Raw genomic sequence first — 25,694 nt, forward strand, 5'->3', positions numbered from 1 at the left:
GTGCTTAGACTTGGCAGATGTCCTGATCTGTAGCTGAAGGGCCAGAATGGAACAGAAATGCTTGTGTAGTCAACCTTGGGCTTCTGAGAGGCAGGTGTGTCCTAATTCCCCATTTTGGCTGCAGAACAGTGTTAACTGAAATAAAGTTTCTGTAATAGTTAATAAGAGTTTATGAGATAAGAAAAGTGAGGGTTTGAACTAGGAAACAGTCTAACAGATTTTATTCTGTGAGAGCTGTTCTAATAAACACAAATTTTAATTTCATTTATAGAAGTAGGAAGAATGAGTCATTGACATTTAGAATGGAGGGGCTTTTAGTTCTAAGTTGTTCTTAGTTAAGGATGCCTAAAGATACACTGAGCCTCGAGGAAGGCCATGCAAGATTTAATTTCTTCCTTTCTCAGGAATATGCTACAAAGATGTAAAGACTGGGTATCAGTTGTTCAGTCTTCTTTATCTGACTCCTTGGTCATTAGTGGGGGTGACCTTCAGGCGGCAGAATTCTTGCACAGGCTACAGGATGGAGCCTGTTCACACTTTGTCTATGAGATTGGCTTTGCTCTAGACCTGGCTGCTAGACCTGCCCGTTGGTCCCAGAAAATTTCACAATACGTTCACAGTGAGTATCAAAGGGATGTTTTGGAAGGACCTACTTGGTCATCTGGAGAACTGACTAACTGGCTAAGCCAACACGTTGCCTTGGCAAAATCGTTTTATCTTTCTATACCAGGCTTATCTTTCCTTTAAAAGGACTGAACTTAATAAATTCTAAGTTCTCTTCCTGCTCTCAAAAATATCCTCTGTTTATTACTTTTAAAAGTGAAGATCTCCAAATCCCTTGTGGTAGTTAAAACACCCTTTATAACTTTTCTTTTCTAGTTTCTGTCTGCTAGGCAGCTGGGGTGACAAACCTTCATGGCATAGGTTTTACTACTAATGCTGTGGGCTATTCAGAGGGTGGAAGCTGAGTTTTCCTGGGGCAATTTTCATCCGCACCCCTCCTAAAGATTCAGAGCCTACACTGTTTTCTGGTCAGACCCCACGACTCACAGGGATAGACAGTGTATGTGGATGTGACTGGGTCATGGCTGGGAGTATTGCCAGTAGAATATGATGACATTCACTGACATGCAGATTACTACAAAATGTGTGTGGCCGCCCTGCCTCCTCCTTCTGCCAACCCAGGCCTAGGTCCATTTGTGGAAGCAAATACTTTATGTATCCTTCAGAGATAATATACTTAACCAAGCAAGGTAAGCCAGGTGTTGTGCTGTAAAGGCATTTTCCTTCAACAACCTGCTTGACAAACTATTTTTGGCCTCCATCATGGCTGTCTATTTTTTTTAAGATTGATTTATTTATGCATACAAGAGCTGGGGTACAGGCCAGAGGTGTGGGAGGGTGAGAGGACTCACCAGGGACAGAGCGAGAAACAGAACAGGCAGACTGAAATACACTGCTGAAGGGCACAGCGGGTGAGGCAGAAGAGGTCTGCCACACCATGTGGGTATCTCTGTGGTTGACCGGGATAGAACCCGCGCTGCAGAGGCTGTGGACAGCTTCACAGTGCTGCGCTCAACCACCTGTGCCACCAGGGAGGCACATGGCTGTCTATTTTGACTACTCCAAAAGCTAGTACTTGCTCCTGTCCCCCTCTCTGAATGTGTATAGGACATAATTTACCTTTACTCCAAAAGATAAGTCCACCTGTTTATGTGCTTTGCAAATAAATCATTATAACTTTAAATCCACAGAGGTAGCATTATTGAGTACTCTACCAAATCTTAGGGTTCAAATTAACCTAAAATTCATTTTCTTTTGGATTTCTGCAGAAGACTTTAATTTTTAAAGAAAGTATGGCACTAATTCTAACAGATATTACCATGGCAACACCCGCTACCAGCCGTCGAGTTGCTCAGGGACCAGCTGCTCTCGGTTTGTGATGGGACTGCAGGTAATATTAGGAGAGTAGATTGAAAAAGATGATTGAGATGAAAGTTAGGGGGATGGAAAACCCAATAAATTCCTTTATTAGAAAGGAAATGCATAGATATGTCAAATGAGGTTTGTAATACTAGATGCCACCTGTAAAGGGACACATTGGAAACACCCTGCTCCTTGGGAGAGCTCAGCCCATAGTCAAGCTGTAGGGCTATTATCTCAGACAATGTTCTTCTAAATACAGTTCATATATAAAGAGACACACCAGCCAGCAACCTGTCTTAGTACAAGAATCTTCTCTTCGGTACCTTAATGACCCTAGCTGCTTTGTGGGCTTTTTTTTAAAACAGATACTGAAGAATCTGTCTGTTCACACAAATGCTCCACAAATAATAGCACTTTCAGGCAAGTTAAGAGCTCAATTCAGATCCATAATAAAAGGTAGGCAGGAAAAGGCAAGGGTGGCCTGAACTCCCACTGTGATATTTATCTTTCTTTGTTACTTTCCCAGAGAAATGAAGAGGGTCACTCCAGCTTCAATGCTCATTAGTGGAAAAGTAATTCTGAAACACCGATCTGCAGTTCTGTCTCCAGTGCAACTCTGAACACACCATATTACTCACTTGTAAAATGAGAACACTTACTTAGATGAGCCTTGTGGTTTTTCCAACTTGGGGATCATATTCATTTCAAACTTGTAAACTAGCTCGGAATGTCCAGTTTCCAGGTATTCTCAGTTGGGACTCTGCAGTGCAATAGACAAGGCCAGATACACTTCAGTGGGTTTCTTTTCTACTTGACCACTTTATACATATCTTTCTGAACCATGAAATACAGAAGACTAATGGCAAAATAATGTAGAAAAATATATTCCAACCAGCCTTTTCTTGAAATCTTCTTATCTAACTTGCTATTGTATGACTTGTTTGCTTTAATGTCATATAGTACATGTGAAAACACACTCCACTTTTCATGAAACATCACTTGCATGGTGGTTGTTGGTTGGAAGCAGAGAATCTGTGGAGGCACAACTGTCCTCAGGGGAGCTATGGAACTCTGTGATAAGAGAGGTGCATTGTCTTCTTGGACGCTAGTGGGTGAAGAAAAAAAAAAAAAAACAGAATTTAGTGTTAGGTAGAATGTTCCAGTTCTGTTGGACTGGGTGAGTTATTTTAATTTTGTGTATTAGTTGAATTGTAAAAAGTGGGAAATGATATGTAATAAGTGAGAATAATATGTAATAAGGTTGTTGGGAATATCATATGCAGTAAAAAAACTCAAGATAGTGCCTGGAAAACTGTAAATTGATAGTAAATGTCAGTTTCCCCCACAACTACAGAGTGTGTATATGTTGAAATTGTCCAGCAGAGGCCTGCCTGTGGATCAGAATTATTACTCTCCATGTCTGGGGTAAATTGTAAGCCTAGAATTCAGTGATCTTTCAGCCAAGTTTTTGTCAAAAGCAAATGCTAGAAAGATGGCTGCTTTATGATTCTGAGTATAAAATATCCCTTTCATGCTATACTTGGAAGTATACCATTTCAGTTCAAATTTAATTACATATATTCACACATATACATACATGTTCAAATATATATATATATATATATATATGTATATGCACGTATAAACTGGTCTAACCACTATGGAGAGCTGTGTGGAGATTTCTTGACCTACTAAACATAGAGCTTCCATATGATCCAGCAATTCCACTCCTAGGTATTTACCCAAAGGACACAGAAACATCAATTCCAAAGAGCACCTGCACCCCTATGTTTATAGCAGCACTATTTACAATAGTGCTTTGGAAACAATCCAAATGCCCAAAAAAGAGATGACTGGATCAAGAAGATGTGGTACATATACACCATGGAATATTACTCAGCAATCAAAAAAGATAAACACATGCAATTTGCAGGAACATGGATGGAGCTGGAAGGGATCATGCTCAGCGAAATAAGCCAGAAAGAAAAAGAAAAATACCGGATGGTCTCATTTATAGCAGGAATATAGAAAACTTAAATAAGGGACCAGGAAAAAGAATAACTATAAGAAAGAAAATATCAAAATCAACAAACAACTATGAACCAGAGACACTCTATGGGGGGTGAGGGGCGGGGAAAGGAGGGCTTGGGGTCAAAATAAGGGGGTTGTAATTGATAGGGAATATAAAAATAAAATTTAAATAATAGAATCTGAAGAAAAAAAATATATATGCACATATATACATACACACACCCCTACATGTACATATATTAAATTCTTCACTGTCATTTGTGTCATTTACCCTAGGAGTATTTTAAATGAAATATCCCAGGAGCACATAATTGAAGAATGTGAAAACTGAAAACATTAAAAAAAGTCATAAAAAAAATCAGATTCATTTTTACTTTTTTTTAATGTTCTTTATACTTAAATACACAGAACAAGTTAAAGCATCAATAGTACTATATTCTAGGGCCTCCCTGGTGGCACATGGGTTAAGCACAGCACTGTGAAGCATAGCCTCTGTGGCACAAGTTCGATCCCCGGCCAGGGAGATACCCACATGGAGCAGCAGACCTCTCCTGTTTCACCTGCTGCTCCCCTCAGCGGTGTATTTCAGTCAGTCTGCCTGCTTCCCCACTCTGTCTCTGGTGAATCCTTTCACCACCCCCTGTACCATTGACCTGTACCCCAGTTCTTGTATGCATAAATAAATCTTTTTTTAAAAAGTAGTACTATATCCTAGAAGTACTGACAAAGTCCAGGAGAATTTTTCACAAACCAAGGCTTGAGCAAGTTCTTAAAGTTTAGTAACTGGGTCTAGCATAGAAATGTATGTTGGAGTTCTATCCATTCCACCCCAAATATTGGGTTGTCAGAAAAGTCATTACACATTTTAGCTTGAAAAACAGAAAAAAATACATCATGACTTTTCTGACCATAGAAAATAGACTTCTATTAATATCCCCCATCTTATACATCCATGTTATCTTTGGCCCACATTACTCTCACATTGTGTGTCCTTTGACACATATATTTTGGGTATTCAAGACAGATGACAGAATTTTGATGGGACACTTGATGACTTCTCCCTTAGCTCCTGTTTAAAAGGGACATCTATGAGTTCTAGATAGTGAATGAAATGGAAAAAAGGAAATGTTTCTATGTCTATTGGAAGCATTAGGCCTTAGAGTGATTTTAGCTAATTTTAGATAACTAAACATTTTAAAACAACAATCAGCAACTCAAGAGAAGACAAGGATTAAATAATAGATACAGAGTTTAAATTTTCTTTAAAGAACAGAAAATCCACCCAAACTACAAAAGAAACATTTGAAAATTGTCTTTCTTGGCTGTCGATTAAATTCAAGACAACCTTGATTATATGAACAAAAAATGAAAGATCGCACAATCATAAGGTAGTCACACTGAGAGTCGCTTTTAAGACAGATGAAAGGGAGCTCTTGATGATGTAAGCAAAGATTTTTAGGGGAGGAAATGTAATATTAGTGTAATAGCAAAATTAAATTTGCATGAGAAGTGGTGAAGACCTGAAGCAATAGTGTAGAGCCTTTCCTTAGTGACAGGAGGCCAGAGGAGAGGCATGTTCACAGTAAATAGATCAGCAGCAAAAAGTGCAAACAGATCAGTGTGGAACCAAAACCAAAGAGATGACTGGTAAGTAATTACTATTCCTATAGGAGAGACTGTCCAGGCTGGGGTGGAGTGGTAGCCAGTGTCAAAGAAGAAAACATGCTTGACTAAGTTTTCCTAGTGGTTCCGCATGCAGGTCATAAGCTATCACCCGCAAAATTAATGATGGACCAGCATTAAAAAATAGTATCCTTTTAAATTTTAAATTCAATTCCTGCTATGAGTAAGACCATCGGTATTTTTCTTTTTCTTTCTGGCTTATTTTGCTGAGCACGATCCCTTCCAGCTCCATCCATGTTGCTGCAAATTGCATGCGTTTGTCTTTTTGATTTTTGAGTAATATTCCATTGTGTATATGTACCACATCTTCTTGATCCAGTCATCTATTTTTGGGCATTTGAGTTGTTTCCATAGCTTAGCTATTGTAAATAGTACTGCTATAAACATAAGGGTGCGGGTACTCTTTTGAATTGATGTCTCTGTGTCCAGGAAAAAGACTAATTATAATAAAGTAAAAATTAAAATCAACAAGCAACTATAAACCAGAGACACACTACAGGGGGAGGGAGGAGGGAGCAGGGTCTAAACGGGGGGTGGGGGTGGGAATTGTGTGGGGACTATAACCTAGATGAAAATGCATACAATGTGCAAAAATGAAAAATGATGTAAAAAATACATACAATTTTAAAAAATTAAACTTTAAATTCAAAATTTAAAATTATTTACAAAAAATAGTTATATAAGCATTTATATTGGAAAATAAATGCTCTACAAGTAGGCAGGCCTCAAACTTGTTCTTCTCAGTACTCAAGGCCAGAAGCTATTAGAATTACCAGATTTTGAGCACCCAAAAAAGCACATTATTGCGGTTCTACCCCAAGTCAGTAGTTGGTCATGTGTGAAAGCATCAGCAAGACATTATTGAATATATACAAGGGTTATAGCATCTCCATAGAATTTCTGAAAAACATTTTATGAAGCTATGTTGTGATTAAAGATGAATCAAAACCAATATATTCAAAAGGTAGAGTAGAAAGACGTGATGAAACAAATGCAGCAACTTTTCTTGTCAGTTGAAGACCCATGGTGGTATTCATTTGTATGATTCCATTTTTATCAATGTTAACTTTCTTCATAGTGAAATATTGGGGAAAAGCCAAAAAATGTCTTCAGTAAGGACATGAAAAAGAGAACAATACTTAGTGTTTTAATCATTTAGATGTGTATAATCTGCTTAATTGCTGTAAATATGGTTCCAAACCCAGATCTTTTTTACAGTATAATTTATAAAAACTGAAAATCAACATTTAAAAACTGAAAATCAGCTAGTGTTCAGTGATAAAATTGTTTAATAGAAAAAGCATTTATTTCATATCATCATTGTTAGAATTTTTCTAAGAAGCATGACTTGTGTGTTGTGAAATAGACAAGGTCCCGGTAAGTATAGAAAAGCAAAGAAAAACAATTATATCAAAAGGATGCTACAGGTTATTTCATTATTTTTAAATCTGTTATGATTTTTTTAAAGATTTATTTATTTATGCACATAAGAACTGGGGTGCAGACCAGAGGTGCAGGGATTGAAAGGATTCACCAGAGACAGAGTGGGGAGCAGAACAGGCAAATTGACTGAAAATCTGCTGATGAGGGGAGCAGCAGGCGAGACAGAAGAGGTCTGTTGCATCATGTGGGTAGTTCTCTGGCCAGCCAGGGATTGAATTCATGCTGCAGTAGCTGCAAACAGCTTCACAGTGCTGTGCTTAACCCATGTGCCACCAGCGAGGCCAACCCATTATATTTTAATCAGAAAAAAATACCTATTTTCAGTTAAAATTCCCGTATGGATAAGTATGGAATGTCACATGGGGGATCTCTTCTGTTGTTGGAATTCAGACACTTACACAAGTGGCAAGCTGCATTTCAGGCATTGTCAGAACTACTAATAATATTGCCAAGAAAGCAAACAGTGAATGGATAAAGTCAAAGTCCAGAGATGACCAATTCTGCGGCCGTGTGTGGGGTTGCCATCTCTGTGCACCTGCTGTCATAGATAGCCCCATGTCCTGGTGGGGCTTTTGTCACTCAGTTGTTTTGTCACTCAGTTGTTTTGTCACTCAGTTGTTTCCCTACTTAGAAGGACACTGACACTACTGCATTCATTTAATTCCATTTACAGGAAATTTTGCTAATGGAATTAGGTGTTTTAAAGGAATCTGACATGAATGCTATGACCACATTACTTTCTGGCTGGAGAAATAGGTATTAATAGGGTGTTGTTGAGCACAAGGTAAGAAAACAGTGAGATGTAGATGGTGCAGTGAGGGAGAGCTGGTTTCACCAGCTAGCTGTGATTTCTGTGTGATTAATGTGCAGATTGCAATAGATGGGGTGCTTGTGCCTTGTGGACATGTGCTCAAGGGCAGGGAGAACTTTTTAAATCTCTCTTACCTTCCGATGTTTCCCACCATAAGTTTGTTTGGCCAACAGATAGCACAGTTTTGGCCAAAAAGAAGATAATGGTGTTTCTGTTGACATTTGGAGTCAAGAAAAAAAATGCAGTAGCACTGAATATCAAAGGCTTGACATACTTTAAATGGGTTCGATCCTCTGGTCTCCCTGGATATCATTTAAAAATAAAACTAGTCATTTATCATAGTGGTTTTTCCTAGATGTGTAACATCTACATGAAAAGAGTCTAAAAAGTTTTTCTTTTCTAATCTGAAAAGAGGTGACAAATCAGAACGCATACATTTAATAGTGAAAAGAGGAGTAATTCTATCATTGAAATCCTTTTCAGTTCTTTGATTTTTTTTTTCCCTAGACCTATCACCTAATCTGAGCAAATGAATTCCTGTTTTCTGTTACATTTTTATGTTGTTCTATTATTTCAGTCAGTAAATCAAATGGAAATATTTTGATGAGAGTGGAAAATATGGACCAGATTCCAGGTATAAGAGGAGGATGGGGCCACCTGATTACCAGAGCGCTGATGGAGGCAGAAAAATGAGGGAGTGCAGTGGCCGATAGTCTGTCCATGCTTCTGTGATGTGTTTATGCTCTGTAAATTCAGAGTGCTCATTGTGGCTATAGAAATAGGAATTCATCACTCATTGACTCAGAAAAATGTGAAAAGTTACTTTTTCCCCTTCTCTAGATCATTCAAATTGTTAAGACTTTTCTTGTGTAAGTGCCAGATTCCTTGGCACCCTGCCTTTGCCAGAATTGTTCATTTCCATTTTTAGTGAATTTTATTTGCCATCATTCTTATCAACAGTTTTCCACCTGTTCCATTCCCCTCTTTGTGACAGAGATCCGGTAAATGCTGAAGTGCTGAAGCTCTCTGTTATTTGCTTCTGTGAGGTCTATGACCATCAGTGCACAGAGCCCTTGGTCTCCACCTGCTGGTGGCTGGCATCATGGTAACACACTGTTCTGTCTAAATCAGGTCCAGCTAATAATGAATGCCTGTTTATTTAGCAAGGGAGAGGTGGCAAAATCTGATACAAAACAATATTAATAGATGGAGATCAAGAGCTAAATTAAGAACTCTTTGTTAATGGTCTATTTGTATGGAGTGAATTTTAAATTTTACCTTTGCCACACCATCAATACTTGACAGAAATATATTTTCTTCTGGAGATATATCAGTTCACTGGAAAATCCAATGACTAATAATATGTAGTTGGACTTTATACCTATGGAAGTGTGTGTACATATGTGTGTGTGTGTGTGTGTATTTTTTTTTTTTTTTGTGGGACCCTCGCTGCCGGCCGGGGAACGAACCGGCGCTACAGAGGCTGCGGGCAGCCTCGCAGCCCAGCGCTCAACCGCTGCACCACCAGGGGAGGCCATACACACACACACACACACACACATACATATATAGTCACTGATAGAAGTAGCCTCTTAAATAATATAATGGCAGCTTTTTGATCCACAACAATATGTATGTTTATATATGTGTGCGTAGTGTTCCATGCTGCCCAGGTGTCCACATGCCTGCATGTGTATGTAGTTCATCGATTTCAAAGCTATTAAAACCAATGGGATGTTCGCCTCATTTGGTGTGATTTTCCAGATAGCTGGAAAACATAAATAACTTAGAATTATGAGGACACAAAGGGCCTCCCCTGGTGGTGCAGCAGTTGAGCACTGGGTTGCGAGGCTGCCCACAGCTCTGCAGCGCCAGTTCGATCCCCGGCCACCGGCAAGGGTCCCACACACACAAAAAATGTGAATTATGAGGACACAAAACAACTTGCTTTCTACACTTGAGCCCATGGACCCATTACATGCATGTTGTCTTCATGCATAGTTTCTTCTAAGGTTGAAGAAAGCTGTCTGGGTCCTTTGGATCCTGGGCAAAGCCTGTTGATTTTTCCAACAGTAATGCTAAGTGTAATTAGTCATTGTTCTTGGAATTTAGATGCTTTCCTAATTTATGTTCTGCTTACTACTCTCTTGACAGTGGCAACAGTAACCTCCATTTAAAAACTGATGTTTACTTAAAACAGATGCAATATTCTTAAATTTTTAAATAAACTTTTTATTGTGGGAACTTTTTCATTCACCAGAATGTAAATCCCCCATACCATTTACCCTATTTCAATAATTATCGTTATTTATAATTCACATTAAATAAGTATGTTTTGTGCTGAAAGGATTATTTTTCTGAACCCCAAGTGCTTTATTGACAGGGTAGAAAAAATGTTATCTCATGGCTCATGACTATATTTTGAATCATTGCACACCTTGCATGGAGAGTTAAATTCTCATAATACGAGCGGCTCATAAGAGGGTAATAAATTTCCAAGAATATGAGTACTACTTGGCTGTGTAACATATAGTATAGATGTTAACATTTGTCATCCCCAAAGTAAAATATGTTGCAGAAAAATTCATTCTGCAACAGGTTATTTTTATAAATAAGGTGGTTTGGGTTTTTTTTTACATGCTTTGTTCTGACTTTAGGTGGGTTTCCACTTTCTCCATCTCCCATCTCTGGCACCCACTCGACAAGCACTCCCAGTGCCCTTTTCGGTATTCTGGGTTTGACACTTAGTATCTGCAACAGCAGGACTTTCTTAACTTAATAGGACAAACTTGATTGAACTTATTCAATAAAGAAAATGAATGGCTAATGCTAATCACATCAAAAAGCAAGATCAATTTTTGAAATATGTATCCTGGTTGTGTTATATAAGATCAATCGAATTCTCTCCTTCCTCCGTCTTTCCTATCGATACCTCTCAAATCAAGTCTGCCATGCTGATGTTAGAGTCTCATTAAAGACTGGGACTCCATAACCAATTTGCTTGAAACTAAAATTTCTGATTACATTTTCTGTACTTCATCATTATTGTATTTCATTATTGCTTAAAAGCTTTTCTTTGGACAGTGCTCTAACCTTAGAACCAAAACCTTCATTTTTTTCTGATTTGCTCCTCTCAATAAAGGATTCAGAATCTGATTTGGCATTTATTATAATACATATTTGATTTTTAAAAAAGATTTTCTTTTCATTCTTAAGGCATCTCATTGAGAAGCCTCCCTAATTTTGTTTCCATAAATGTGATTTAGCTTCTGGGACCTTCCCCATGAAGAGGTTGAAGTTTATACTGAAATACAGTTTTTCTAAATCCTGACTCTGCAGGTTGAGGATGCTTTTTGTGGTTTTCATTCATAACCCAGGAATCAGGCCCAGAACGCTTCCATTTTGTCCTCTAGGGTCTTGCTGTCATCTGTTTTCATACCACAAAAATAGAAATAGCTTGTGGAGAGACCACCCATACCTTAAGAGCCATGTTTTAAGAATGCTATGTCACTTGCATTCAAATTCCATTTGTAACAACTCGCTTCAGGGGAACCTGAGGAGGGTAGCATTGTTGGGTGCCCAGGAAGAAGAGAAAAGTCAGAGTTGGCAGACTGTTGTATCCAAATCCTGGGCATCTGACCTTTACAAAGAAAGCTGGGAAATCTGGTGAGCCTTGGCAGAGGAGAGAGAAGCAGAAGGGCTAAGCTGACTGTCGAGGCCTGTGGAGATACAGACATGCCTGTTTGGTTTCTGGCTTATAGGTCACACCTGGAACTGAAGCTGATGTGGCTGCTGGAACCTTGGTGTCAGCAGCTGAAGGGGCTCCAGTGGAGGAAGCTGAACCGGAGCAGGCAGCACTTCCTGCCGGGGAAGGAGCAAGTGCAGAGGAGGCGAAGGTGGATACTGAAACCACAGAGGTTGTAGACAGTGACCGACCTCAGCCAGAAGAAGACACAGAAGCAGTAGCACCGCAGGTGAGTGTCCTTGTACATGGAGGCTCTGCAGAGGTGGTGCTGGAGCCAGAACACTGCTGGATAATGGGGACGTCTCTTTTAGATGCAAATCAGGTTTGTAGCCATTTCGTGGTTCCCCACTCCACCAAAATATGTATGTATTCGATTGTCAGAATGAATGATTCCTATGTTCTCTCAATATCTGTGTTGAAATCCCACATGAGCGCCCAATACTAGGGTGGACTGGGTTTAAGCACAGATAGGGGAAATGGAAATATGGAATAAGGTGCTGGAGAAAAAAATGAAATGCAGTAGTGAAAGGGTAAGACTGGCAGGAAGAGGAAGAGAAAAATAATAGGGTTGTTGAACAGGTTTAGTGAGAAAGTGGCCATAAATGTACTTCACCTAGTGCTAAGTATGTGGCGAGAACCCAATATCAGTGATCAAACCATATCATGGCTATAATTTTGTGGTTAGTACTAAAGTGACCCAAATTCACCATTCAGCATCTTTCACCAATTATCCACTCTGTGTTGTAAATTCAAATGGAAAGGGAGTCATTACATACACACATGCAGTTAGAGTGAGCTCCAAATCTTCACTTCAGAGAAGCACGCCAAGGCCACAAGTCTGTATGTTCCATGACTTCAGGGGCCTCAAACCCGGGTGTCAAAGTAAGGGCAGCTCTTCTGAACTCCACGTTTGCTGCTTCTGTACACTAGAGTTAACCATGAATAGTGGGCTTGGTGTTATGCTTTCCTTTCCCATGATTGTTTTACTTACAATAAATTTTTAAAAATCTGTCCAGGGTAACTGAAAGTTTGAGAGTGAATTCTCCCCTTCAAACAGTGGGTATTGGACTTTTGCATTAGACTTTCTTGGCATCATGCCAGGAATATATGTGTATATGTTGTTGTATTTGGAAAGAGGGTATTATTTTCTCCTAATTGGAGAATGGAAGCATTTGTGTCCAGGGAAGTTGTAACTTAATCCAAAAGGCAATCAACAACCCCCCCTTCCAGATTCCCCTCCTTGTTCATCTTTGTTAAAAAATAAAAAGGAGGTCTTGATGTTTTGCTTCTACTCTGGCCACCAACAAAAGACTACTTAGTGGGCCAGGTGGGAATTGTAACCCCTGAAATTTTCACTGCACCGGTTTGGCTCTAATGATGAACACCAAGCGGTGGGCAAGTCGATGGTCTCCAAACATAGGCCACACTTTTACCAAGTGGTTTTGGACTATTTGGAAATCCCATTGGGACTCAGGGAGAAGAAAAGTCACACTTCCAAGAAGTTTCAAGCCAGTGTTAATATCCTGTGGGGCAAGAATGGACATCTGCAAAGTGACACCATCCTCGGCATCCTGCTGCATGTCCTGTGTCCCTGACCCCACGACACGGTTCTGTCTCTGGAGAGAGAGGGGTGGTGATGTCAGTTGGGAGGTCCCACCTGGTGGAAGACATGAAAGCAGAAAGGCCGAGTCAGGTTTGGAAAGCAGCAGGCGTTAGTGGAAAGGGGGACGTGGGGAAGTGGGGGCCATGAAGAGCGGCAGGGGGAGATGCAAAATCGTGCCTCCCAGGCCTGCTCAGGACCATCCCATTTCTCTTCCCCCAGGAGAAGGTCATCCCTTCTGTCGTCATAGAGCCTGCCTCCAACCACGAAGGGGAGGGAGAACATGAAGTCACCATAGGTGCAGCGTCCAAGGAAGTGACCGATGACACCACTCTTCCCAGCGAGACGCCAGAGCCGGCCTCTGAGCAGAAGGCGGGTGAGGCCCCCCAGCCGGCGCCCTCTGCAAGCGAGGCTTCTCAGGAGATGCCTCCTGGCTTTCTCTACAAGGTCTTTCTATTTTTTTATTTCTTTAATCTGGTGGCCACTTGTTCTTCCTTTGCTTTAATGCCCGTTTGCTCGGACCGATCATTTTCCAAATTTACTTCCATTTTTTGCAGTATATTCTTCCTCTGTACTGCTTTCTCCTTCATCTTGTCCTCCTGCTGTAAAATGGCAGGATTTGTGTGCTGCTGACATTGCAAGAACTACAGTCATGTTCTTCCATATTTTAACAGCCAATAAATGAATGCCATGCCCCTTGATAGTGAGCCGATAAACTGCTTCACCCCAGCGCTTTTCTCTGATACCTTCCAGCCTGGGCTCGGAGGCCCTCACACCCTCCTGCCATCTGCTCTCTGACAGGATCCTGCCCCTCCCAAGGGCAGCCAACATCTTCCAGTCATCCAGTCAACTCTGCACCTTGTTACCATGAGTGAATCAGAGTAGGGGCCAGTAAATATTTTAGAAATAAATGAATAAATAAAGGGCTTCAAAGGAAAGGGAAGGAAAAAAGAGGCCTATATTAATGGGAACTTTGCTCAGAGAGGCCATAACATTGCTGCCTGTAACCAAAGGGTCCTTACCACCCCTTCCAGAAACCTTTGAATACCTAAAAATACTGGCTTCAGCCAAGTATTAAAGGCAAGCTATACTCCTCAATAGAATATGGTTGGGATTTTAAGTTCCATAATTTGATTTTATATGTCAAAATTCAGCTCTTTTTAAAAGTGCTAAATTTGTGCCTGTCTGTGGGAGCCGAATTGAATCGTAATGGTCATTATCTTTCTCTCTCTCTCTTCATTCCTCTCCTCCCTCTCCCTCATTAGGAGGTATCCTCTACCTTGCTACTACAAATGGGGAGAGAGTGGGTATAATCGATTTATGAATTGAGAAAATTAGCCATGCAGTTATTGAGGGCCTGTGTCTGCTGTGTCCTGCTTATTGGGGTACCAGAGGTTGAGCAGTGTGGGTGTGGTGTGGCAGGTGAGGCAGGCTGGCCTGCCATTCCCTGGCTTCCTCTTTGCAGTGTGAACAGAGGACATCACTTAACCCCTCTCTCTGGCTTTGTTTTCTCATCAGAAAAATAATGGAGGGGAAGATAGTCATGTCCAGCTCTGACATTTTATGAGTTTACATGCAAAATATCAATTACAGAAGTTGATTACTTAATCTTTGGGGTAATGTTGAGGGAAGGGAGATGGCTAAATAGTTATGCTGGGTGATGCCTGCATGGATTCATTACACTGTTCTTTCTCCTTTTGTTTATTTTTATTTTAGGTTTTATTGTCAAATATTAAAAAAAATCTTTTCTGTAGGGAAAAGGAAGGAGGGGGGACAGGGTAGATGTTGATTGAGGGTAACTTGGAATGAGTAGTACTGACAGTCTGGAACTCTAATGCACAGCATAGTGAATACAGACCACTTTATCGTAGTGTAATCGTCAAACTTGCTAAGACTCAAATTTAATTATTCCAGCCACTGAAAAGAAATAATAGTTATGTAGTGATAGAAGCACTATGCTATCGTGGCAACCATTTTATAATATATAAATGTGTCAAATTAATACATTGTACACCTTAAATTTACACATTGTTTTATGCTAAATATATTCAATTGGGTGAAAAAAGAGAAGAACAAATTGACATGGTTTAAAGAATAGGACAGGGGAAGAAGAAGTTTCTTTACAAAAAAATGATCACAGGCTCTTATTAAACAGTGATTCCTTATAATCTGCAAGTGATGGTTTTCTCAATTACTAATTATTCATTAGCAGCTGGGTCAGAAGAACTGTTTGTTAAATATTTTTACTTCAGGTTAAAAAAATAAACAATGATAACATATTGGTTATAATAAAATGTGAATCTCTTGCAAACATGAGTAACAATTTGACGAATGTACTTACATCTTAGCCATTGCAGGAGGCATTGTATCACTAAATATACACCCAGTGGTCTGAGTCTCAGTCTGTAAGAATAGGCTGTTTTAAGTAAACAGAGAAAAGGATCTCATGTTTTCAGAGTTTTTCTCCTTCCTTGGAGCATAATATGTATCTTCATCTTTCTTATCCAGCTTAGAGATGCTCTAGGAGCCCCTGCTGATAATCTTGTTGGGAGACTTTGATTTTATGTATTCTTTTCTTTTTACAATTAACCAGTCCTTTTGCATTCTTTTGCAGGTGGAAACACTGCATGATTTCGAGGCAGCAAATTCTGATGAACTTACCTTACAAAGGGGTGACATAGTGTTGGTGGTTCCCTCGGATTCAGAAGCTGACCAGGTAAAGGATGAGATTGAAAGGTGCTGAAGTTTAATATTGTTTTTTTCTGAGTGTTTGTTGGACACAGTGACTTCCTGAAGACAATTCTATTTTCTGAGATGCTGCAAGGCCACAGCATGTCACTAACTGTAGGTTTGCAGGGTGCCCCTTTCAGGATGCTGCTATGTTGTTTATAGAAGTAGATGATCATTTCTCACTCTGGATCCACATCTTAGGGACAGTACCTCTGAAACACTCATCCTCGATTCAGGAAATGCAGACAATATCCATGAATGAAAACCCCTTCTAAAGTAGCTGTATCTGGGAGAGTAGGAAAAGAACATGGAGTATATAATGTTGATTCTCAATGACATGCATCTGAAACTTACATAATGTTATAATGCAATGTTACTCCAATTAAAAAAAAATACCTCAGTTTAAAAAAATTACCTGTGAGCATAGTGGTTAAGGTGCTGAGAATTCCATTTTGTTTTTGTTCACAGAATTTGTGCACCTTTGCAATGGTGTGCAAAATGTGCAAATGTAGCTATTAACATGTTTTTCTGGAGAGAAGAGCTAATATCCATAATCTCAAGGTAGTCAAGTGTTGGGTCAAGCAAACAAAATGGCCTCTCCACAATAAAATTTAATTAAATGTTAGTACCAATTATATGGCTATGAAATCCCCAATTATGCAAAAAATTAAAAAATGCATTTATATCCATGGACTAGATAAAAAGGTAAAAAGAGATCAAGTACACTACAATGTGTATAGATGAAAGAGAAAAATAAAAATACATTTACAAGCAAATTAATAAAAAGAAACAATAGAGAAAAACCAATAAATCTAAAAGTTAGTTCTTTGAAACAATTAATAAACTTTTTAAACTATAAATATTCCTTAAGAGAAATTTGATGAAGCACAAATTATATCAGTAAAAAAGCATCTACATGTCATAATCATTAAAAACCTCATTTTATAAACCTTCTTTTAATAATCATAAGTTATCTTTTAAAGAAGTTAGGAGAATAGTCTTTTATATTTACCACTGTATTAGCCTGTCCAATGCTCTTATATATAACTGTCTCATTTCCTTTGTGCCTGAAAAACTTGCCTTACCAATTCCTATGATCTGCTGACAATAAACCCTCTTAATATTTTTAAGATTTATTTGTTTATTTTATACAAGAACCAGGGTACAGGCCACATGTGCGGGAGGGTGAGAGGACACACCAGAGACAGAGCAGGGAACTGAACAGGCAGACTGACGAAATACACTGCTGAGGGGAGCAGTGGGCAAGACAGGAGAGGTCTGCCGCACCATGTGAGATCCTCGCTGGCCGGGATGGAACTGGTGCTGCAGAGGCTGCGGACAGCCTCACAGTATAGTGCTCAACCGTCTGCGCCACCAGGGGCGGCCCCAAACCCTCTTAATTTTTATCAGAAAATATCTTTATCTTCATTCATAAAGATATTCTTACTAGAGCAGGAATTTTGAGTTAACTTTTTTCCTCTCAACTCTTTAAAGATGTTTTTTAGTCTCTAGTGTTTATATTAGAAATTAAATGTTGTTATTTTACATGATCTCTCTATATACAATATGACTATTTCCCTGACTTCTTTTAAGAATTTCTCTCTATTTATGGTTTTCATCAGCTGTTTTTCATTGTAGCTTTTTTTTTCTTTATGTGTGTATAGAAAAATGTGGTATAGATCAGAGTTATGGGGGCAGGGGTGAGAAGATTCGCCAGAGACAGAGTGGGGAGCAGTATAGGCAGACCTACTGAAATACACTGCTAATGAGAGCAGTGCATGAGACAGGAGAGGTCTGCTGCACCATATGGGTTAGCTCCCTGGCCAGGGATCAAACTCAGGCCCTAGTGGTTGTAGTGCTAAGACTTAACCCCTAGGTCACCAGGGAGGCCCATTGTAGTTTTCTTGTTGGAATTTACTGAGCTCCTTGCACCTGTAACCTGATATTTTTCTCTACATTTGGATGATTCTTGGCTATTTTTTTTACTTTTTTCTCCTATTTTTCTCTTGGTCTCTCATTATACATACCTTAGACATTTCCATGTCTAAAAGCTCTATTCTCTTTGTTCATTATGTATTTCTTCTGTACTCAGTTGGATCTGTTAATTTATTTGGCTTTGTTATAGCATTCCTTTCTGCTGTCACTTTGAATTTCTTATTAACCTTATCCAGTGACATTTTCATTTCAGATGTTATACTTACACAGCTCTATACGTTCCTTGTTATTCTTTCATATAGTTTCCATTTCTTTGCTGAAGTTTACTTCTTATTATTCCCATCTTTCAAATTATTAAACATATTTATATCGCTGCCTTATATTTCTTACTACTAATTCCAAAATCTGGACTATCTCAAAGCTCATTTGTATTGCTTTTTATCTTTGGGTCATATTTTCCTGTTTTTCACGTGATTAGTAATTTTTTCAGTTGATACTAGGTACAGTGGATAAAACATCATCTATGTTCTATTTTCTGTATCTAAAGATTGTTTCCTTCTATCATTAAACTGGGGGATAATTACCTTAAATTCATAGAAGTTTGTTTTTTTATTTTGTTACAGTGGATCTGTTTCAATTTTGTCTTGACAATTAGAATAAATTCTTAATTTATATTTCATGATATCCTGGAACTGGTGGCATCTCGGAAGCACTGGGCCAGGATCCAACTCACAATGACTGCTGAAGGTGCTCACAGATGGAGCTGCTCAGGTGACACCACAGCAGCCACAGCAACAGTCTAGAAGCTGGGCTCAGCAGCAGCAGATGCTGGGGAACCAACACTCTCTGCCACCAACTGCCCTCCTCTGCTGGCAGCCTGAGCCCCAACAGGGCCACCACCAGCTTCTGGGCACTACCCACAAGCTGCACACCTGGGTGGCAGTTAGGGAAGTTACTGCTGCTATCACTCAAGGGGATGCCACCAGAGCCCTGGGGCTGTGGGGCTCAAACCTGGCTAACTCTGGGTGGGGAACTGGCTGCAGGTGACCAACAAAGCCAACAAAGCCAACAAAGCCCTGCCTAGCTGCTGAGGCAGCAGAAAATAGCTAGTTTTGCCACAGCTTGTGCTATGGGGATAGTTTCAATTTCCCCACTTTCATTTCTTTTCACCATTTCTTTTTTATTTATTTATTTATGCATACAAGAACTGGGATACAGGCCAGAGGTGCGGGGGTGAGAGAATTCACAGAGACAGAGCGGGGAACAGAACAGGCAGACTGACTGAAAGATACTGCTGAGGGGAGCAGTGGGCGAGACAGGAGAGGTCTGCAGTGCTATGTAGGGAGCTCCCTGGCCAGCAGAGAATCTAACTCGTGCTGCAGAGGCTGAGGATAGCTTCACAATGCTATGCTTAACCCCTTGCGCCACCAGGGGGGCCCTCTTTTTACCATTTCTATGGTAAAACCCCCTATTGTTACATCTGCAAGCAACAATATATACAATACAAAAGGTAAGACATTCCATCATAAAATATTAGGTTGCAAGCCACCAAATTTCTTACAGTTATTGCAAGTCAGCCAACATTTGCCAAAAGAAAAAGATTAAGCCTTTATCAAGTCCTCAAAGGTTCACAAGACTATTGAGTTTTGGTTTCAGTAATCTTTCGAGGCCCCCTTTTCTCTAGAATGAGGTACCCAAGGTTTTATACCTGCCAACTTCAGGGAAGTGTGTATGGTTAACAATACAGCATCAGGACCAGACTGTTTCTCCTACAGCTGGTTTTGGGCATTTCCGCTCTGCCAGTTCTTAAGTAAGACCTGATCACCAGATCACAATGGTTGCAATGGTTCACCTGGAGGCAAGGAAACCCCAGAAAGTACAAACTTATGTGTGACTGCCAGTATCTCCCAGATGTGTTTTACATACTGCTTAATCCTGAAAATTTTGTTCAATTTCTGGCATGACTTTCAAAACTGCAGTTTGGAAGGGTCTTGTATTTTATAAGAAATAGTCATTTTATCTATATAAAGAGTTGCATATTTGTGTGCATATGTCTATATAGCATATATAGATACATAGTTACTCTAAATTTATAACTGTTCCATGCAGAAGTATTTGTCCGACACAGGCTGTTTTACCATTAACTGATCTTTAATCTACCACCTATTTTAGGCAGCTAAAATTTAATTTTCCTCAATTAAATCCTGATATTAGCTAATATTCTTCACTTTAGAAATTGTATTTCAGAAAACCTTGATAATGGGTTTGTGCCAGTCCTTTATTTTTTTCTTTATTGACTGAAACAATTTTAAAATGCTTAATTCTACTTGGATCTATTAGATTTTTCACTCACTGTAAATAAAGGCAAATACAGACACTTATGGGGGGGGGGGAATGACCTTTTATATACTTACTAGAGATTTAGAAAATACTTAGTTATCATCTTTTAAGTGTAATTTTGTCCTTCATATATAAGCATCATAATTTTAAAGAAGACACTCTCTCATCAGCAAGGATGTTATCAGTTATTTTATTGAGTCTTTTTTTTTTCCCTTAGTGTTGTTTTCTGCCTTTAAAAAATGGCCTGTCTAAATGCTTTTATTTCTTGTCTGTATAACAGTATCAATTTATAGTCTCAGATTTTATCAAAAGGGAATGTATTCAGCTCCTTTATTTAATTTTTGAGACCTCATTTTATCTGATGTACTTGAACCATATTGAGTATTGGTCCAGATTAAATCTGGCCATCCCTCATCTTAAGTGTGATCTCTTTCCAGTATTGGTTAACATAGTAAAGATAGTCATTTCCCACTCATTTTGCTTCCCGCAGCTTGTATGTTTCACATTTTCCCTTCAATTGAGCTTTTCCACATAGATTCTGCTTATCTTCAGCATGCGAAAGGCACACAGCAGCCTCCATTTCTCCATTTTACATATCAATTCTCATGCTGTCTGACCCTATACAGATGGGCCCTTCCTGTGACCAAATGCCTTCATTTTTACGACACCCCTATATGATAGACAAGTGTTTATAATGGATAATTTTTGAAGGACCAGAATGGCAAGACATCAGATTGCTTTGTCATTCATATAAATTTGTAAAATTAGATGTTATACCACCAACAAACTCAACAGTGACAGTAAATAACATATCTAGCTGTTACTGTTAGAAGGCCCCGGTTATGGTGGTTTGTCTGGGTTACATGATGTGAGCCGGGATGTCTCCAAGGCCTTCCCTAGCCATGTTAGCACGCATTCTGACCCAGGGGTCCTCCAGCCTTTTATCCACTGTGACCACAGGATAGGGACATGTTTCCATGTGGTATTCCTCTCTTTACACTGGCTGGAATTTTAATCCATTTTTTTAAGAACTCATAGTACAGTCCAGCTAACATCAATTAACTGTGCTTTCTATGAATTTATTGATAGTAACCTTCAGTTAACTGTACTTTATACAGAAGCTATTAATTTCAAATATCTGTTCTTTTTTTGGTGACAAGCCTTCCCACCGATTTCATGTAATGTGACATCCTGGTCTTCCTCAGCATTAATTAAATGACTTTAATAATTGGAAATAGTACTTGGACCCTGAAAACACCTCCTTTGTCTTTCAGGATGCAGGCTGGCTGGTGGGAGTGAAAGAGTCAGACTGGCTTCAGCACAAAGACCTTGCCACCTACAAAGGCCTCTTTCCAGAGAACTTCACCCGGCGCCTGGATTAGACCCAAAAGTATTGTAGACAGAGCCTGGTTACTGGGTTTTTAAACCTTCACGAGAACCTGTGGAGTTCACTTTTGCTATTACACTCTTAATGATTTACAGGCTGATGTCAGACAGTGTGGAAAGACATATCAGTGGAGCATGTGTGCAAAACTATGTAAGAGAAAAAAGTAAGTTAAGGAAAAAGTCCTCTCTGGTTCCCACCTTATGGATAACAGGTTTGTTTGTGCTTTGTCCAAGCTGTGGAGACTCTTGTTCTTGATCCCCTCCCACCAATTCTAAAGTAGTTTTCTCCAAACCAGAACCATAATTCCTCTGCATCAAGTGTGTGGTATTGAGTGACTGCCCTGCAGAAGACGTGATGAATTATCCTGTAGTATGAGATTATGAGGTTATTTTATTCTCCTGCGCAGGTGTGAGCACGTGCTCTCTCTCCCTTTCAAGTTTACTGTGTTTAAAAACGAAATTGCTGCAAATGTTTTCAATGTTCTTTTCCAACACACCTCTATATATATGGACACACAGTCACACATGCTAGTTCCCATCATTCCTGGACCTATGTGTATGCACCAAACTACATATACATAGTTGCTTCCTTTCTTTCCATTGTAGCTCTTTGCCTCTGGAGTGTCATCGGTACATGCATTGCTCTTATTCTGTCTGGCATTCCAGTTGCAGTTTTGCCTCAGGGCAAAACCAGCCATCCCATTGCCAAAACAGTCAACAGTATCTGTGTTCATAATAATGTGCATTTTTCAGGATGCAATGACAAACAGAATGTCAGAGCGGCTGTCCCTTTGGGGGAAGCAGTGCCTAAGCATCTCGCTGTCTGGCTCCTGGAACTGGAGGTCTGCTCCTTGGGACCAGCAGCTGAGTAGTCTTCACTTCTGCCTTTGTGAGACTGGCTAGATGATGGGGCATATAAATCCACCCAAAAGAACACTATAAAAAGGCTCCTATATATTTCCATCTCTCTATATTTATGCAGTTCATCTTCACAGATAGTCCTGACATAAAATAGATGATGTATGCTGTATCCACAAGTCATCTGTAACAATTATGTTTTCAGTGCTGTGTCATTCCAAATAAACCTTTGGTAATCTCCAGCAATTACCTTAGTTCCTTTTTATGAGTCCTTTGTTTTGGAAAGCTTGCTGCAGTCGGACACTCTACTTGAGACAATTGATGTTGGAGTTGTTATTTGTGCAGAAATATGCCTGTTCCTCTGGGCTGTGCTGCACAGCCCACCTCCCTTCCCCACCCCTTCATTCCAGTCATTGCTGGTCACTTGGTGTCCCTGCTGCCCAGCAATTACTACAGCACAAATAACAGCTGCGAGTGGAGTCCCTTAGGAGGCGCTGGCCATGCCGCCCCATCTGGGTAGCACGGAAAATCGGACGACTTCATAATCAGCAGTTTCCTCTCACACCAGCCTCATTTTTTTTTGGTCACTTTTCTTTCTGACATGTTTATCTTCATAGGTTCATAAAAAATAGATCAGATGGAATAGAAAAGTCAATTCACTGGGCCATTGTTTATAGACGAGAATTCTTAAAAACCTTGCATGTGCTTTAGCCTCTTTTCCACTAATATAATTCTGTACTTATTGTAAGCTGATCAAGAATGGGCATTCTTAGAATTCTAAATTTGGTATATGTATTTCTGATTCATCGTTTGAATTCCCCTCGTGGAGAACTGATTTTGATGTTTAAGTGTTAATATGCAAGTAGCTATTATTGAACCGAGATTTTTCCAGGGGCTAATTTACAGGGAAGCTGGACCATCATGAACGCTAAGACTAGACTAAGAAAATAACTCGCCACTGCTCAGGGGTATAACTCATACTTCAGCACCTAAAGTACAGCTATGTAAGATTTATAATAGGTAGCCATTTCTGACTTGGGGAGTATTCCCCAGAGGTTAAAAGCTAAAACTAAAATATTAGTTCTTTCTTTTTTTTTGTGGGACCTTCGCCGGCAGCCAGGAAATGAACCGGTGCTGCAGAGGCTGCCCAGCGCTCAACGGCTGCGCCACCAGGGTAGGCCCTAAAAAAATTAGTTCTCATGCAAACAATGTACCTAATGTTCTACAGAGATAATTGCTGCCTCTCCTAACTTCCTCTCAACTCTTCCCCATAGTGGCTCTGAAAGTGTAGATTTGGGAAGGACGTGCCTCCTCAGATAAGTCTAACCACACCTGTAACAGTCCTAGATGAATTTAACAGGTTCTTCCAAAATGACATGTTTTGAATTAACTGCTTTGTCCTGGCTTACAGCCGTTGAAAAATTTTAAATGCCAAATAAACATAATCCAATTCTTTGTTTCAGGAGTTTTCAAGATCCAAGATTTTCCCTCTGAAAATTAAGAGGATGAGGGGGTAGAGAAGGGATAGTGGTATTCTATAGGAAGGCCCTTGACTATAGAGTGAACATTCTCCATTTCTGTGCATTTTCTAAAAGATGTGCTAGTAGTTTCAAGGGCTTCTGAGGTAATAGAGTAGAAGTTCTTCCCACTTCACTTTCCCAGTCTAATCCAAGATCCCTGCTCACCAACCTATCATCGCATATACTGTAAGTCTGTAGCTGTGTTCTAGTCCAGATGACTTCCATCCAGGGACCCTCTTCATATTTAAGATTTCTCTTACAAACCCAGTAGCTCTCAGCACTTCACATAGCTCAGAAGACCTTCACCTAAAGAATGCTTGTACTTCTTAATTAAACATACAATTACCTGGCATTCTCACCAATATCATTATAGGTTTGTATTTAAACCTGGGTTGAAATCACCCTCTCACAATTAGAATTTCTAACAATATGTCAGCATAACCAGGGCCCCTGGGGTGGGAGAAGCTCCGAGCCCCATGCTGTTGCTTACACCATTTGCTCCTCTGGACAAAGCTGGGGCAGCTGTTGAGTGAGCCTGAATCCCGCATCCATCCTTCTTGGCTCCAGGGAAAGTGTGTGCAGGTTCAGAATTCTGAGCCTTCTGTGACATGAAGAAGTCAGTCATCGGGCCATGAGAAAAGTCCCAGTGTGACCCCATGGCCCATTCTGGTGGCCCACTGAAGAGAAGCCTTGGGGAACTATTAATATTATTTGACGTTGATGAGTTTAAAGATGACTGAGGCTTAGTGCTTTATCTCAGACCAGTTGCATAACTGAACATTTTGAATTCTTAGAAATAGACTGACTTGTCTGGCTAAGACCCCACTGTTCTTTTCAAAGCAGCTGAAGCATCCTCCTGTTTTTACTGAGAATAAAAACTTTGGAAACATTATGTGTCGAGTGTAGAGATAAGCTGACCTCATAGTTCTCCCATGTGGTGGCCTCTACTGTCTTCCCAGCGTTTCACCTCTTCCTAGGACTCAAGTAGATGCAATCAGATATTTGGCAGCTGCATGGAGAAGAGGATGCGTGATACTCTGACCTCATAGTTCTCCCATGTGGTGGCCTCTACTGTCTTCCCAGTGTTTCACCTCTTCCTAGGATTCAGGTAGATGCAATCAGATATTTGGCAGCTGCATGGAGAAGAGGATGTGTGATACTCTCTTAGCACATTTAGAAAACCGAGAGCCGGTGGTTCTTTTCCTCCTTGACCATCGCCTACCTCAGGTCTTTATGGCTGTCCCGTCACACAGCACCAGGCTGAGATGAACCCTAACTTTGGAAGTGGCTCTCCTCATAGCACACAAACTGTTCATAAAAAGCCCATTAATTCTGCTTGCATGAACGTAGTAGCCACCCAAATAGTTTGTGACTCATTAGTTAGCCTTAATAAGATTGCTTAATGGGATCACATATTGACTTCTTAGTTTAAAGGTAATTGAAACACAATCCTTAAATCTATGCAAAACGGGAGGGAGGTGAGGGACTCTGAAGCTTTCACAAAAGATATTAAGTAACTTCTTGGTTTCCAAAACCCAATTACTTCCCAGTCCTTTCTGATCTCAGGTTTGACACTCAGGTCATCTCATCTTGTAGAATGGGGCAGAATCCTGTGCTTAGCCACCCTTCTGTGCACCCATCAGGGTGGGGCTGCTGTCAGTTCTTGAGAAACACTCCCTGATGTAT

General features: G+C 39.9%; 1 protein-coding gene across 3 annotated transcripts in view; it reads left to right on the top strand.

Moving 5' to 3' along the window:
* The window catches only part of AMPH (amphiphysin), a gene marked incomplete at both ends in the record, with an annotated part of 242,204 nt that extends 220,578 nt beyond the window's left edge, over nt 1-21,626 (top strand). For 2 of the 3 annotated variants that reach the window (XM_084229176.1, XM_084229178.1), the window contains 4 exons: nt 11,656-11,868; nt 13,462-13,686; nt 15,854-15,955; nt 21,519-21,626. In XM_084229176.1, coding sequence (XP_084085302.1) covers nt 11,656-11,868; nt 13,462-13,686; nt 15,854-15,955; nt 21,519-21,626 — 648 coding nt within the window. The remainder of the gene's footprint in view (nt 1-11,655; nt 11,869-13,461; nt 13,687-15,853; nt 15,956-21,518) is intronic. The other variant, XM_084229177.1, reaches the window with a different exon arrangement.
* Between the last annotated feature and the right edge of the window lie 4,068 nt (nt 21,627-25,694).

The sequence above is a fragment of the Talpa europaea genome (assembly GCF_964194135.1).
Source record: "Talpa europaea genome assembly, chromosome: 3".
Taxonomy (NCBI): domain Eukaryota; kingdom Metazoa; phylum Chordata; class Mammalia; order Eulipotyphla; family Talpidae; genus Talpa; species Talpa europaea.